The sequence below is a fragment of the Nerophis ophidion genome, linkage group LG04, assembly GCF_033978795.1.
Source record: "Nerophis ophidion isolate RoL-2023_Sa linkage group LG04, RoL_Noph_v1.0, whole genome shotgun sequence".
Taxonomy (NCBI): Eukaryota; Metazoa; Chordata; class Actinopteri; order Syngnathiformes; family Syngnathidae; genus Nerophis; species Nerophis ophidion.
The window spans coordinates 48,649,503-48,664,502 of NC_084614.1; the positions used below are offsets into that span (position 1 = coordinate 48,649,503).

General features: G+C 33.6%; 1 protein-coding gene and 1 long non-coding RNA gene across 8 annotated transcripts in view; one reads left to right on the forward strand and one right to left on the reverse strand.

The window, feature by feature from the left end:
* LOC133551476 (uncharacterized) overlaps positions 1 to 15,000 on the reverse strand; it is a 136,769-nt gene that overhangs the window by 48,560 nt on the left and 73,209 nt on the right. For 3 of the 7 annotated variants that reach the window (XR_009806508.1, XR_009806502.1, XM_061898211.1), the window contains one exon: positions 13,426 to 13,470. The exons of the other annotated variants lie outside the window; for them this stretch is intronic. Coding sequence is in view for 1 of the 3 variants with exons in the window: in XM_061898211.1 (XP_061754195.1) it covers positions 13,426 to 13,470 (45 nt within the window). In the remaining 2 variants the exon portion in view is untranslated. The remainder of the gene's footprint in view (positions 1 to 13,425; positions 13,471 to 15,000) is intronic. 7 annotated transcript variants of the gene reach the window in all.
* Positions 1 to 15,000, forward strand: part of LOC133551479 (uncharacterized) — a 60,954-nt gene that overhangs the window by 30,874 nt on the left and 15,080 nt on the right. Inside the window, exon 2 of the long non-coding RNA XR_009806514.1 lies at positions 9,133 to 9,264. This is a non-coding gene — a long non-coding RNA (uncharacterized LOC133551479). The remainder of the gene's footprint in view (positions 1 to 9,132; positions 9,265 to 15,000) is intronic.

The window sequence follows — 15,000 nt, forward strand, 5'->3', positions numbered from 1 at the left end:
TTTGGGTTGGTGCACTAATTGTAAGTGCATCTTCTGTTTTTATGTTGATTTAATAAAAAAATTAAAATAAAATTTAAAAAAAATAAAAAATACATTTAATAAGAAAATTTAAAAAAAAATAATTAAAATATCTTCTGCGGCCGGTACCAATCAGTCCAAGTGAGACCTACATAGGGACCACTGATATACGCCATAGGACACTAATTACAAGAATACATATCTCAACAAAGCACAATTAACAATTAGTTACAACTCATACTAACACACAAATACAACAATAACACAAAAATAACAAATTACAATAAAACACAAATTACAATAAGACACAGATTTCAATAGGACACTAATTACAAGAAGACACATATCAACAACACACAATTTACAATTAGTCACAACTCATATTAACACACAAATATAACAATAACACAAATATAACAAATTACAATAAAATACAAATTACAATAGGACACAGATTTCAATTGGACATTAATTAAAAGAAGACACATCTCAACAACACACAATTCACATTTAGTTACAACTCATAATAACACACATATATAACAATAATACAAAAATAACACATTAAAATAAAATACAAATTACAATTAAAGCTGCAAGCAGCATTGGTCGGGCCCGCTTTGGCTGCTGCCCCCGCGACCCAAGCCCTGGTCTTAGTCAGACCTACATAGAGGTTTTTGTTTCATGTCTCTACGACATTCCTAACAGAAGTTACAAGCAGTTTTGTCTGTGTTTATTCCTAGGGGGAGCTAGAGCGCAATTTTGATTTTTAGGGTTTGGTTTTTTATTAGATGGCAATTTTCGCCAGTCCTGATATGTGTGTAAAATTTGGTGAGTTTTGAAGCATGTTAAGGGGGTCAAATTACAGCTCGGCGTTTCTGGATGTTGTTGATAAATGGTTTTTGCTTTGCATAGTAGAGCTTTAACTTGTACTTTGAAGCATTTTAAGGGGGTCAAATTACAGCTCAAAGAGGTAAAAATGACATATTTTAGGGAACTTTGTGCAGGGGTTGTTTGAAGGCGCGTAAAATCTAAACCGGAGCAGTAATCAAAACTCTCTGGATAGCTTTTATTCAGAAGGGTTCAATCTCTCTCCTGTGCGAGTTTGAAGCCGACACGACAAACGCGCTCAGAGGAGATAATGTTTGAAAAATGGTGACGGGTTTTTACAAAACTTTTGTTTTGAAGGGGTAATTGCCAACTTCCTGCATCTCAACAACAAACAATTTACAATGTGTTACAACCCATAATAACACACAAATATAACAATAACACAAAAATAACAAATTACAATAAAATATAAATTACAATGAGACACAAATTTCAATTGGACACTAATTACGAGAAGACACATCTCAACAACACACAATTTATGATTAGTTACAACTCATAACACACAAATATAACAATAACACGAAAATAACAAATTACAATAATATACAAATTACAATAAGACACCGATTTCAAAAAGACACTAATTACAAGAAGACACATCTCAACAACACACAATTTACAATTAGTTACAACTCATAATAACACACAAATATAACAATAACACAAAAATAACAAATTACACCAAAATACAAATTACATTAAGACACAGATTTCAATAGGACACTAATTACAAGAAGACACATTTCAACAACACACAATTTACAATTGGTTACAACTCATAAGAACACACACATATAACAATAACACAAAATAACAAATTACAATAAAATACAAATTATAATAAGACACAGATTTCAATAGAACACTAATTACAAGAAGACACATCTCAACAACACACATTTTACAATTAGTTACAACTCATAATAATAACACACAAATATAACCATAACACAAAAATAACAAGTTACAATAAGATACAAATTACAAGAAGACACAAAATACAAGATATTTCAATATTTGCAAGCATAAACACCCTTAAAGGCTACAAACCGTGATATGACTTTATATTGTGTACTTCTTAAAATAAACAAATATATTTGGAATGATGTACTGCAAAGTGAACTGACTGTGTATTTATTGGCAGTAATGTGCTTGTTTGAACGCAGTAAAATAAAATATATTCTTCTGGTTTGAAACAACCTTAGATACAATTTTTTCTATTTGCTCACACACAATTGTACTAACTGTGTGCCTTTTTTCAAAAGATATACACACATTTCCAAACACAACATTCAATTTTCTGAATTCCTAAATTATTTGCAAAATGACACACTTCAGTCAAACATTTGCCCATTCATCAAAATAAAGCAAGCTTTTGTAAAAATGCAGTTTTATTTTCATCTCACTCACACAGACTTCACATCAGACACTATTGGAGTGAGTTACCCAGAACAATGATAAATACAAAACAAATTTGGAAAAAAAAGAAATCACATGTTTGAGGCATTTTGCTTGACCTTTTTTGCACATGTGATGAATTACTGTAACTTGACAAAATATATTGGCAAATCCATACCAATCGTCATTGTTTACTTTGAAGTGGGCCTATATGTAAGGACCTAAAGAGAAAGTAAAAATATTCTGTAATATTTTCAACAACTGCCTAACAATGATGGTGCAAACTGAAAATATGTATTTTTCCCCACATTCAGGTAAAGTAACATATTACAGTAGTCAAATTAAAATCTGAGACAAATAAAAAATTTTGAAAACAAATCTGCAGAAAAATACAAATTACAGCAGTGTATAGGCTTCATTTCCAGACTTAGGCAACAACAACTCTATGAAAGAACATATTCAAATGCTTCAGTTACTGTTGACCTGTTACGTCAACCATAAATAAAATATCAAATTATTGATCCTGTCTTAAGATGTGTCCAAAATGAAAAGAACTGTTGCTGTTGTTGGAAGATTTTATTTTATTTCATGAATAATTCTTCAATCACACACGTTTTACATGCAGTCAACTCAATTATTGCTTTATTTTTTCTGAGGGGGAAAACCTGTATGTGCATGAATGTGTTTGTGCTTTAGTGTGTGCGTGTGTGCATGCGAGCAAGTGCGTGTGTGTGTGCGCGTGTGTTTGCCCGCTCGTGCGAGTGTGTGCGTGACAGCGTTTTTGGTGGGGCTACCAACTTTATTATATGTACTTTTATACTTCAAATATAGTTTTCATGTTTGTATAACGTTCCCTTCAATTTGGTATCAAATGTATATGCAGACTAAGATTGTAGCGAACACAAGTAAACGAAAAGGGATTAAGGCAGGGGTTTCAAACCGGCCCGCACCTTGATGTGAAAATGTATTGTTGGTGCGGCCTGCGAGTCTTATATAAACGGCGCTTTTTAGCGTCAAACCTGTATACCCTCGATTTTTCTGGGAGACTCCCAATTTTCAGTGCCCCTCAAGGGGTAATCATTCTCCCGAATTACACCCAAACAACAATATTAGGGGGGGAACCGTGGAGGCACTGCCTTTACTGTCCTCTATAACCTGTATTAACAGCGTGCCAGTCCAGCCACATATTGTATTTGGCTCCTTTAGACGTACTAACAGCGTGCCAGTCCAGCCACATATTGTATTTGGCTCCTTTAGACGCAGTAAGCGACTGCAAGACATAGTTGATCAACAGCCACACAGGTCACACTGAGGGTGGCCGTATAAACAACTTTATCACTGTTACAAATATGTGCCACACTGTGAACCCACACCAAACAAGAATGACAAACACATTTTGGGAGAACATCCGCACCGTAACAGAACATAAACACAACAGAACAAATACCCAGAATCCCATGCAGCCATAACTCTTTCTGGCAACAATATACCCATCCTCTCCCCATCCTATATTGTAGCCCGGTAGAATTAGAGCTGCATTGGATTCTGGGTATTTGTTCTTTTAGGTTTATCTTGTGTTACGGTGCGGATGTTTTCTTAAAATGTGTTTGTCAATTTTGTTTGATGTGGGTTCACAGTGCGGCGCATATTTGTAACAGTGATAAAGTTGTTTGTACGGCCACCCTCAGTGTGACCTGTATGGCTGTTGATCAAGTATCCCTTGCAGTCACTTCCGTGTGTCTGCAGAAGCCTCGTACAGCATGTGACTTGGCCGGCACGCTGTTTGTATGGTGGAAAAGCGGACGAGACGGCAAGTTGTAAAGGACGCTAAAGACAGTGCCATCACGGCATGCCCTTAATAATGTTGTCCGGGTAAAAACCGTGAGAATGATTGCCCAGGTAGATTGTCGGAAGGGGCACTGATATTCGGGTGTTTCCCGGAAAGATTGCGAGAGTTGGCAAGTATGTTGCTAGAGCGGGAAAGCCATTCAAAGAAGGGGAATTCATTAAAAAGTGCATGTTATATTTTTTTAAGAAATCTTTTCTTGCGGCCCAGCCTCATCCAGTTTCTGCATCCAGTGGCCCCCAGATAAATTGAATTTGAGACCCCTGGATTAAGGTCTTTCAAACAGACACATTTAATACGAACAAAATTATGTATGATTTTGTATCTCTAATGTATCCATCAACATTGTTTATATGACATTTGTTAAAGTATGACCATGTAACTTTATATATATATATATATATATATATATATATATATATATATATATATATATATATATATATATATATATATATATAAATGTATATATATATATATATATATATATATATATATATATATATATATACATATATATATATATATATAGTACGTACATACATATATATATATATATTTGTATGTATGTACTGTATATACATATATATATATATATATATGTATATATATATATATATATATATATATATATATATATATATATATATATATATATATATATATATATATATATATATATATATATATATTAGGACTGTCATCGTTAATGCGTGATTAATGAAAATAAATCACGTCATCATAAATGAATCAAAATTAATCAGAGCTTTTGTTATGACTGTGCATAAACCCTCCACCTATTTTACACGGTGCAAAGATAATTGATGAGAGGCGGGGAATTTCACTTCAAAACTCGCTCTGATGGAACTTTGGATAAAACTGAGGTAGTTTGTTGGCATTGCAGCAAAAAACTTTATCATTGTTGCACAATAAGTTTAAAATAGCATCTTAAAGCAACGCACATACATGGTTTCCTAGGATGGATAAAACTAGACAATTCTGACAACAGACAACTTGTATTTTCTGACATTCCCATAGTTCCTTCAGCTGTCGGACACTTTATACATAATTTTATATCTACTGTACCCATTTTAAATAACTGAGAGGGTATATAATACAATCTATTCAAGATGTTTAATTGACTGAGTTCATTTTTGATTGATCTAAAGCAGGGGTCCCTAAGCTACGGCTCACAAGCGTACTATATGTATGTATATATATATATATATATATATATATGTATATGTATATAGATTTTTTTCTTTTTATATATATATATATATATATATATATAAATATATGTGTTTGTATATATATATGTATACAGTATATATGTATATACATATATATGAATATATTTATGTTTGTGTGTATATATGTATGTATATATATATATATATATATATATATATATATATATATATATATATATATATATATACATACAGTACTTATATTATATCATATACGTATATATACAGTATATATGTGTGTGTGGGGGGTCTATACCTGTTTGTGTGTGTATGCGTGCGTGCGCGCGTGTGCGTGTGAGTGTGCGTGTGCGTGTGTGTGTGTTCGTGTGTGTGTGTGCGTGTGTTATTAATTATGGTGAATATTTCAAGTCAGTTGGGATTAAAAAAACTTTTACCATATGATGAGCTTTACATTAGTTGGAAAAGTATTTGGGTTGGGATGAATAATAACAAAGATATGAAGTTGTGTAGCTTTTTGGAAACAATATGACATCATATTTAATATCGTTTAAACGTTACTGTAGCTTCCTAGTATTGAAGTTAAGAAAATTAGTTATTTTTCCAATAAATGTGTTCCAATGCTTTATCTTATCATGTCGCTTACAAAAATATCAATAGAATGTACAATAAGGTGTGTATAATAATGTGACCAAAGGGGCAGAAAATGTCATATTTAGTTTTGTTTCACAAATGTATATTTATGGGTTTTTCTGATCTGCAGCATGTGAGTCAATAAAATATGTACAATTGAGCATCGTATCACTGCATTCATGCTTTCACTTCATAAGGTGAGATACATCAGATATAAATGTGTACTGAAATGAAATTATATATCAAAAAATGTTAACACATGTCTTTTGTTTTGGAGTGTCATTTATATGCATTGTTGAGCCTTCAATGTTATGTTATTTTAGCAATTAATGGGGATTCATTTTAGACAAAAAGCATGCACACACACACACACACACACACACACACACAGACACACACACACACACACACACACACAGGATGACTTAAGCTTAATGAAAGCATGACGTGGTGCAAGATGTAAAAGTTTGGGAAGTACATGACACAGAAGTATGACAGAGGATGATGTCACAGTGAAGATGAAGAGAATGAGGATGTGTCATTGTTGCAGAGAAAATTCCGTAAGACAACTCACGTCTGCTCCAAATCCTGCTTAGTCAGCATTCCAGAGAGACAACTAATGGTCTTGTTTCATGAACAAAATGATCCATTACAATTACCAACGTTAATCCTGAGGTCTGTACCATGAAGCAGGTTTTAATTAAACCCAATCTATTCTATGTTAGCTGGCTAAACCAAAGAAGTTTAATCAAAGACACTTTTTCTAGCATTCTTGTAAAAGGGGTAGCGTTTTCAGCAGAGGACCAATGACAAATATCAACAACAAAGCAGGAGCTGTGGCTTAATGGAGCAAGTTATGATACGAAGTAGGACTACACACATATTTGCTGAAGGAACCATGTTTGCAAACACTAAATGTGGGAGAACGTGTGGATTATATCAATATTACTAAACGAACATACGTACTGTACATACTGTACATACCGCAATGCCCGACTAGATAACTATAGAGTTTTGGTTTTATTCCTTCAGTTAGAAGTGGTGTGAGGCAAAGGTGGGCGCAAACTTGAAAAAAATACATAAACATGTTGGTTAATTACATAATTTTACAATTATTACAGTAAAAACTGAGGACAACACATACCAGACATTGCCAGACAGGCAAACTCAAATAAAAGTGTGTGTTTTGATGAAAATGTCTACATACCTGGCATACCTTTCATTAAGAAACTCATTGAGAAAATCCTCACTCATGACTCGCAAGAATTGTATCTTACACTTCTTACGATTGTTACAAAACCTTATGCTCACCGATCTCTACAGGATTCCTATGATTGGTGACATCATCGGAGGCAACTACTTGGTCAGTAGATGGTGCTCAAAGATAACCTGCTTTGCCCGCTGCAAGTTACCTCTAATTGCATAAGTGACACTTCTTAAACTTTAAAAAAGCACTTATTTATTGGTGTTGTTTCAAGCTGTCTTACTGGTTCGCCAAGATTAGGGTTATCCGGTTATTTTGTACCGGTAACATAACCAAAATGTATTTCGGTTCTTTTTTAAATAAAGGGGACCACAAAAAATGGCAGTATAGGCTTTATTTTAACAAAAAATCTTAGGGTGCATTAAATATCTATTTCTTATTGCAATAAAAGAACACATTTTGTCCTTGAATAAAATAGTGAACATACTAGACAACTTGTCTTTTAGTAGTATGTAAGCAAACAATTTGTCAGCTGATATATGCAGTAACATTGTGTCATTTATCATTCTATTATTTTGTCAAGATTATGAGGGACAAACTGTAAAAAAATATTATTAATCCACTTGTTCATTTATTGTTAATATCTGGTTATTTTCTGTTTTAAAATGTGTTACTTACAAATGTAATAATCACTTATTCTTCTGTTGTTTGGATATTTTACATTAGTTTTGGATGATACCACAAATGTAGGTATCGATCCGATACCAAGTAGTTACAGGATCATACATAGGTCATAATTTAGGTTATCGTGTGTCCAGGGACACATTTCCTGAGTTTATGAATATAATATTAATTTTGTTAGAAAAGAAAAAATGGTGAATGGTCCCCCGAAGACAAAAAGGCAGACAGCGGTGCAGAGAACGGACAGCTGAAGATGAAGAAGAAGTTGAAGATGAAGAAGAAGTTGAACATGAAGAAGAAGTTAAAGATGAAGAAGAAGTTAAAGATGAAGAAGTTAAAGATGAAGATGAAGAAGAAGTTAAAGAAAAAGAAGTTAAAGAAGTTAAAGACGAAGAAGTTGAAGTTTGTTTTTCAAAACCTATTCAAAATGTTGAAAATTTTAGGATTTTTTTTTTTTTGGTAGCAATATTTTACATGTTTAAGAGCTGAATTCTGCCACAACCCTACTGGACTTGTACATCTATTCATTAAGGCTTGGTTAAGGAGAATAATTGGGAAAGTCTTTAACAAACTATTTGCATGTACACTCAAAACACACGGTGATTACAGCGGCAATACCTTTTCCTGTTAAATTAAACATAGTAATAATAATATAAAATATTTTTAAATTGTTCAAAGACCTGTTAAGTGTATTATATTACATATATTACATATATTCATATATATATATATATAGATTATTACTTTTAAAACAACTGACATCTGACAAATTATACTGTTAGTATCAGACAGCTGAGATAGGCTCCAGCACCCCCTCGACTCCAAAAGGAACAAGCTGTAGAAAATGAATGGATGGAAAAGTATATGACGTCATCACTTTGATTGACAGTTTGAGAAAAAGTAGGTCCTCTAATCTCACCTGTTTATTCACTATGTCACTGCATCGAACAGATCAGTGTGTAGATGCTAAACAATTTTTTTTCAGCTAAACTCAGACAAAACAGAAATCATTGTTTTTGGCCGACAGAAGCAAATAGAAAGTATTACTAGTCGCCTTCAGGCTCTCTCCCTGGAACCAAATAATCAGGTTAGAAATTTAGGGGTTATTTTAGAATCAGACTTGAACTTCAACACCCACATTAAGTAACATCAACAGCTTTTTACCACCTGAAAATCATTGCCAAAATGAGAGGCATAATGTCTAAATCCCACTTAGAAAGACTAACCCATTCCTTTGTCTCCAACAGGTTAGACAACGCTAATGTCCTTCTCACTAGGCTCCCTGAACGAGCTGTAAAGGAGCTGCGATACATCAAGAATGCTGCTGCTCGCGTGCTGACTAGAACCAGGAAATATGACCATATTAAACCAATGCTTAGGTCACTACACTGGCTTCCTGTTGCTCAGAGAATATACTTTAAAACAGCTCTGCTTGTGTACAAGTATTTTCATGGTCTTGTGCCAAAGTACATCTCTGACATGTTAGAGCCGTAAGAATTATCTCCAGCTCTGAGAACCTCAGGGAGTGGTCTCCTGCTGGTGCCCAAACACTGTGAGGCTGTGTTTCAGATGTATGCTCCTCAAATCTGGAATAGTCTTCGAGAAAAGGTTGAGACAGGTCTCAACATTGGCAATATTCAAATCCAGGCTAAAAAACACTTGTATTTTAATGTGCACATAACAACTGAAAGTATTTTATATACATTCTTTGATTGATTGTAATTTATTTTGTTTTTACGATTTTTGCATTTTTTAATTTTAATTTGAATGATGATATTTTTTATTAACCATATTTGAGGTTCCCATCCTCGCCTATGGACATGAGCTTTGTCTTATGACTGACAGAACAAAATCACGGGTACAAGTGGCTGAAATGAGTCCCGTAGAGACTGGGTGAGAAACTCCGTCATTTGGCCAGAGCTCAGAGTAAAGCCACTGCTCCGCTACATCAAGAGGACCCAGATGAGGCTGTTCGGGCATCTGGTCAGATTGCCCCCTCGTACGCCTCCCTGGGGAGGTGTTTAGGGCGTGTCTGACTGGCAGGAGACCACGGGGACGACTCAGGACACAGTGGCTAGACTATGCCTCGGGATCTATTCTACTTGTTTTGAGATAAAGATTATTTATATATTTACTATTTGTTTACTTACTATCCATCCATCCATCCATCCATTTTCTACCGCTTATTCTTACTATGGTATATTATTTATTTATTGTTTATTTATTCACTGTTCTGATACAGAGTACAAGGAAATTGGATAAAATTGCTATGGTATGAATTGATTGATTGATTGAAACTTTTATTAATAGATTGCACAGTTCAGTTCATATTCCATACAATTGACCACTAAATGGTAACACCCGAATAAGTTTTTCAACTAGTTTAAGTCGGGGTCCACGTAAATCAATTCATGGTAAAGGGGTAGGAATAAATAAGTTCAGCTTCTTCCTACTCCTTTTTAGACGTGCTGTAATGAAACAACAGGAAAAATGTGTTGCATTACGCATGTTCGAAATAAACTGAAACTGAACTGAACTGAACTGAACTTAAAACTACTACTGAATTACTCCTTTACTCTTATTGCTACAACTATCTCATCTATGTGTTGATTTTCAAGATAATATTACTCATCTCACCGTATGAAATATAACTTACTTCACCAATTATTATTTTTTTATTGATTTCTTTTTTTATTGTTATTACTTATGGAGTATATTGTGAATAAATTAAGAACAGGAAGTGAACAAAAGTTTTGGCAACCGCTACGTAAGGGAAAAGGGGTGGGATTAAATAAGCTCTACTTTTTCTTACTCCTTTTCGAACATGTTGAATAGAGGAACTGGAAATTGTGATGTATCATGCATGTTCCAAATAAACTCAAACTCAACTCAACTCAACTCAACTATTTTGCTTACTAATGCTAACACTTTTACCACTATAGTACTACTCTGTACTACTCTACTTAAAACTACAACTACTATTATTATTGCACTTATGACTACTATTACTCCTCCAGTCTTACAACAACTACTACTGTTACTATTCTATACATGTGTGACATTTCTATTACTCCTCTACTCTGACTACTGTAACTACTATTACACCTGAACTTACTACTTTATCACCATCATAATTCTCTACTCTAATTAATACTATCTTACTTACTATTGCTACTGTCTTTGTCCACCCCATGCCATCCTAATATTCAGTGTGTATGATACGCAGTACAACAATACTATTGTGTGCGTCTGAAAGGCAGTACAACAATAATATTGTGTGTGTATGATAAGGAGAACAACAATAACCACAACCTTGATATTCTGTGGGCATGATAAGGACGAGTGAAACCAAAGAGGTAGACATGTTCACCTTTGTAATCTTTCTGTCTGTGTCACGAGAACTGCAGTATTTATGTCAAAAACCCCCTTGAGTAATCAGATACTGCAAATACTTTCCAGATTTTCTGGGGATTAGAAGCCAAGTCGTCTATGTCAGCACGTTTTCAGAGGTTTGTGAACATTTCCTCTCCAGTCTGACCGGCAGCCGGAGCAAAGCAGTGACTGTGACTACAAGCACAAAATGGCCGACAGGCTCTGCTTGAACACAAAATGGCTGCCTAACAAAAGTCCCAACAGCACAAACAAACAGATTCATTATTTACATCAAATGTGTACAGCATGCATGTGTCATGTAAAGTACCTGTACAATCAAATAAAGTACAAACATGCACTGATTTTTGCTTGCATTATTCAAGTTAATAGGGTAAAATAACATTTAATAACACCTGGTTGGCACACACAGGCCAACTTTTTTATTTGTGTAAACTTTTTGCGTACTATTTGACTGTTGTGTTTTTGTGCAAACTAACCAAATAAACTTCCATCCATTTATTTTCTACCGCTTATTCCCTTTTGGGGTCGCGGGGGGCTCTGGCGCCTATCTCAGCTACAATCGGGCGAGGTACACCCTGGACAAGTCGCCAACTCATCGCAGGGCCAACACAGATAGACAGACAACATTCACACTCACATTCACACACTAGGGCCAATTTAGTGTTGCCAATCAACCTATCCCCAGGTTCATGTCTTTGGAAGCGGGAGGAAGCCGGAGTACCCGGAGGGAACTGTCACGCCAAATTTCTTCCCCTACAAAAACCTTCCCCCCGGAAGCCCCTCCAATGCCTGAAGGACCCCAATGAGAGCGGAACAATACCAAGTTATATGACTCTTAAGGGTTACAGCTGCAAAATTAGCGAAGCAAAAATAGATTGAAAGGTTAGCATGCTGGAATGCTAATATTTTTTCCTCACCGTTATTTTTCACCAATGACAATCAAGCCAATTATAATGCTTTTAAAACAGGCAGCTGTGTGGGCTGCTTTAAGGACCTTCCACCCTCATTGGGGTCCTTCAAGCATTAACGCCAAATGTCTTCCGGGGGAAGGTTTTTGTAGGGGGAAGAAATTTGGCGTGACAGAACCCACACATTCACGGGGAGAACATGCAAACTCCACACAAAAAGATCCCGAGCCTGGGATTGAACCCAGAACTGCAGGACCTTTGAATTGTGAGGCAGACGCACTAACCCCTCTTCCACCGTGAAGCCCCAAAATAAACTTAATACTGTAAATTGATCGTCAATAGAAATGTTTCCTGTTTGATTGATTAGTGACACTGGCACTGATTGGCTTGTTTGAGGTAAACTTATGGACATTTTACACTACACGTTAAACTTTGTTGACCAATGAGCCATAATTTTATCATCTATTACACATTCCGCAAATTGTCTGAATCACAACTTTTTCCCAACTATTTTTAATGTGGTTATGATCTCTTATTTTTATAAGCTTATATTAAATATTCTTAATAACAATTTCATAACATAGCTTTTACACATCCTGTGAGAAAAAAGTAAGGTGTTGTGATTTTTTTTTTACACACCTGTAGAAAAAAAACAAAAAACTGGCACATTTAGACCTAATGTAAAATACTGGTCTGAAAATTATGATTATTTATTCTATTTTGTTTGTGTTACAGATTGAGCAGAGGAACTGTTAGGAATTGTTACGTAACGGGAAAAAAAGGAGTAAATAAGTTTTGCTTCTTCCTATTCCCTTTCGGACATGTTGAGATGTGTCCTACATGTGATGTACTATATTGGAACGGCAAACATGTTCCAAATAAATTAATACCATAACTATTTTTTAAGTGTTATTTTTACAATATACAACACACACTTATTTTTATTTTTTGTAAATATGAGAGCGTTCTGATTTCCAAAAGATGCTCTGCAACCAACTAAACATGTATTAGTTATTAGTAGTATTCATTCTAAGGAAAGGTTTATCTTCATTCTACAAGAAGATGAATCTGAAGTTTATGTGTTTCACCTATACAGTATCTTGTTTTACATTCAATATGATATTACAAAAACAACTTTTGTCTTCAAAAAGACTTGAGTATGAAACAATATTTTTTTTTTTCACCAGAGGGAGTAGATAATTAATTATAAAGAAAAAAAGTTGATTTGACTTCACTAACCTGTAGGAATTTCTCTGTCGTCGTTTCAACATTTGAGCACAAAACCTGACAAGGAGGAAGCAGAAAATAAGTTTTATGTTTAAAGTTGAGAATGTATTTTTAATTATTTTTTTTTTACAATCGATAAACACAAGTGTCTTAACTATCACTGTATTAGTTACAGAGAATTTATATGCAAAAGTGAATTAAATTCTAAATACAGCCAGCAAGGCATTAATTTTAATGATTAGGCATTCATTTTAATTGTAAGGCATTAGTTTTAATGATAATAATGTATTTTATTCAATGCTTATATCCAGAGTTTATTACAAATATCATTTAAATTCTGCAGTTTAGTTTAGATAAGAGCATACAAATTGACATACCTTTTATTTTTACATTTGTAAAAACACTCATACATGATTATGAAACGAATAAAATATGAATAATCTGCTTTTCACTTCTTTTTCCAATTTAAATAAACAATAATGTTGTTTCCATGCTATAATTTCTATTATTTTAATTCCAATAATTGATGACTATTTTTTAGTTGACTATGAAATAATCTAAGAAAACAATAATTATATGATGTTATTCATTAGTAGAGGGCAAATACTGTAAGAGTTTCATGGATATTTACAACACAATACTTTTATAAGCGTGTTATTTAATTATTCAAATATAATGTTTTTGAATAAGTAAATGTAAAGTATGTTGTCTGCTTATAAGAATAAATATTTCTAAAGTTTTAATAAATCAGTGATTATTTATTGATTCAGATCAAGATACTATTGTGTGATCAAAAGACTATTTTTTGTTGTTGAAGGAAATCATTTCATCACTTCTTTTTTTTTTTTACTTATTTGTAAATTCTTCCATTAAATCTACTCTTTCCTTTGACTTAAAGCTTTTTTTCACAGCCGTGACAAACATACTTTTTACAAGGTTTTCTTTAAAACAATACATTTGCTGATGGAAAAATACTTCTTCTGCCACAAATATAGTTTTTCCTTTTATCTCTATGTGTTTGTCATTATTCTTTCTGGGAACAGCGAAGAAAAATAGTCATGGCGGGATGCTCATTTTCGTCCTTTTACTTTTTTGAAAATTCAGTGAGTATAAATACATCTAAAAAATAATGTTTGACATCAATTCTAGAGGACTATAAAGAGTTTTGTAGGAAGTAATGCCATTTTATTCTGTTTCATTCTTTCCTAAATAAATGACATTTGGCTTGATTATCTTTTTTTTCTGCACCAGTATTATAAAATGCTGGAGTTATAATCATTTTTAGCATACAAATAGAATAATATTTTGTGAATGTTTGGAGTTAAAATTTCAATAAACAGCACAGGCTGTATTTGTTGACCAAAAATGGAATTTGACAACAAAACAGAAAACAAAACATGATTGCTTTTGTGTTACTTTTAAGCTGAATTGTGAATTTCTATTTCACATAATTGAATGTAATATCTAATATTCCAGTAACAAACATAATTACTGTTTGACACACAGCTAAAAAAAAAAAACCCACCATAAACTTAAAGGGAAAAAAATATTTTAGAGAAGAAAATGAATGTTTTATATAAAAGTGCA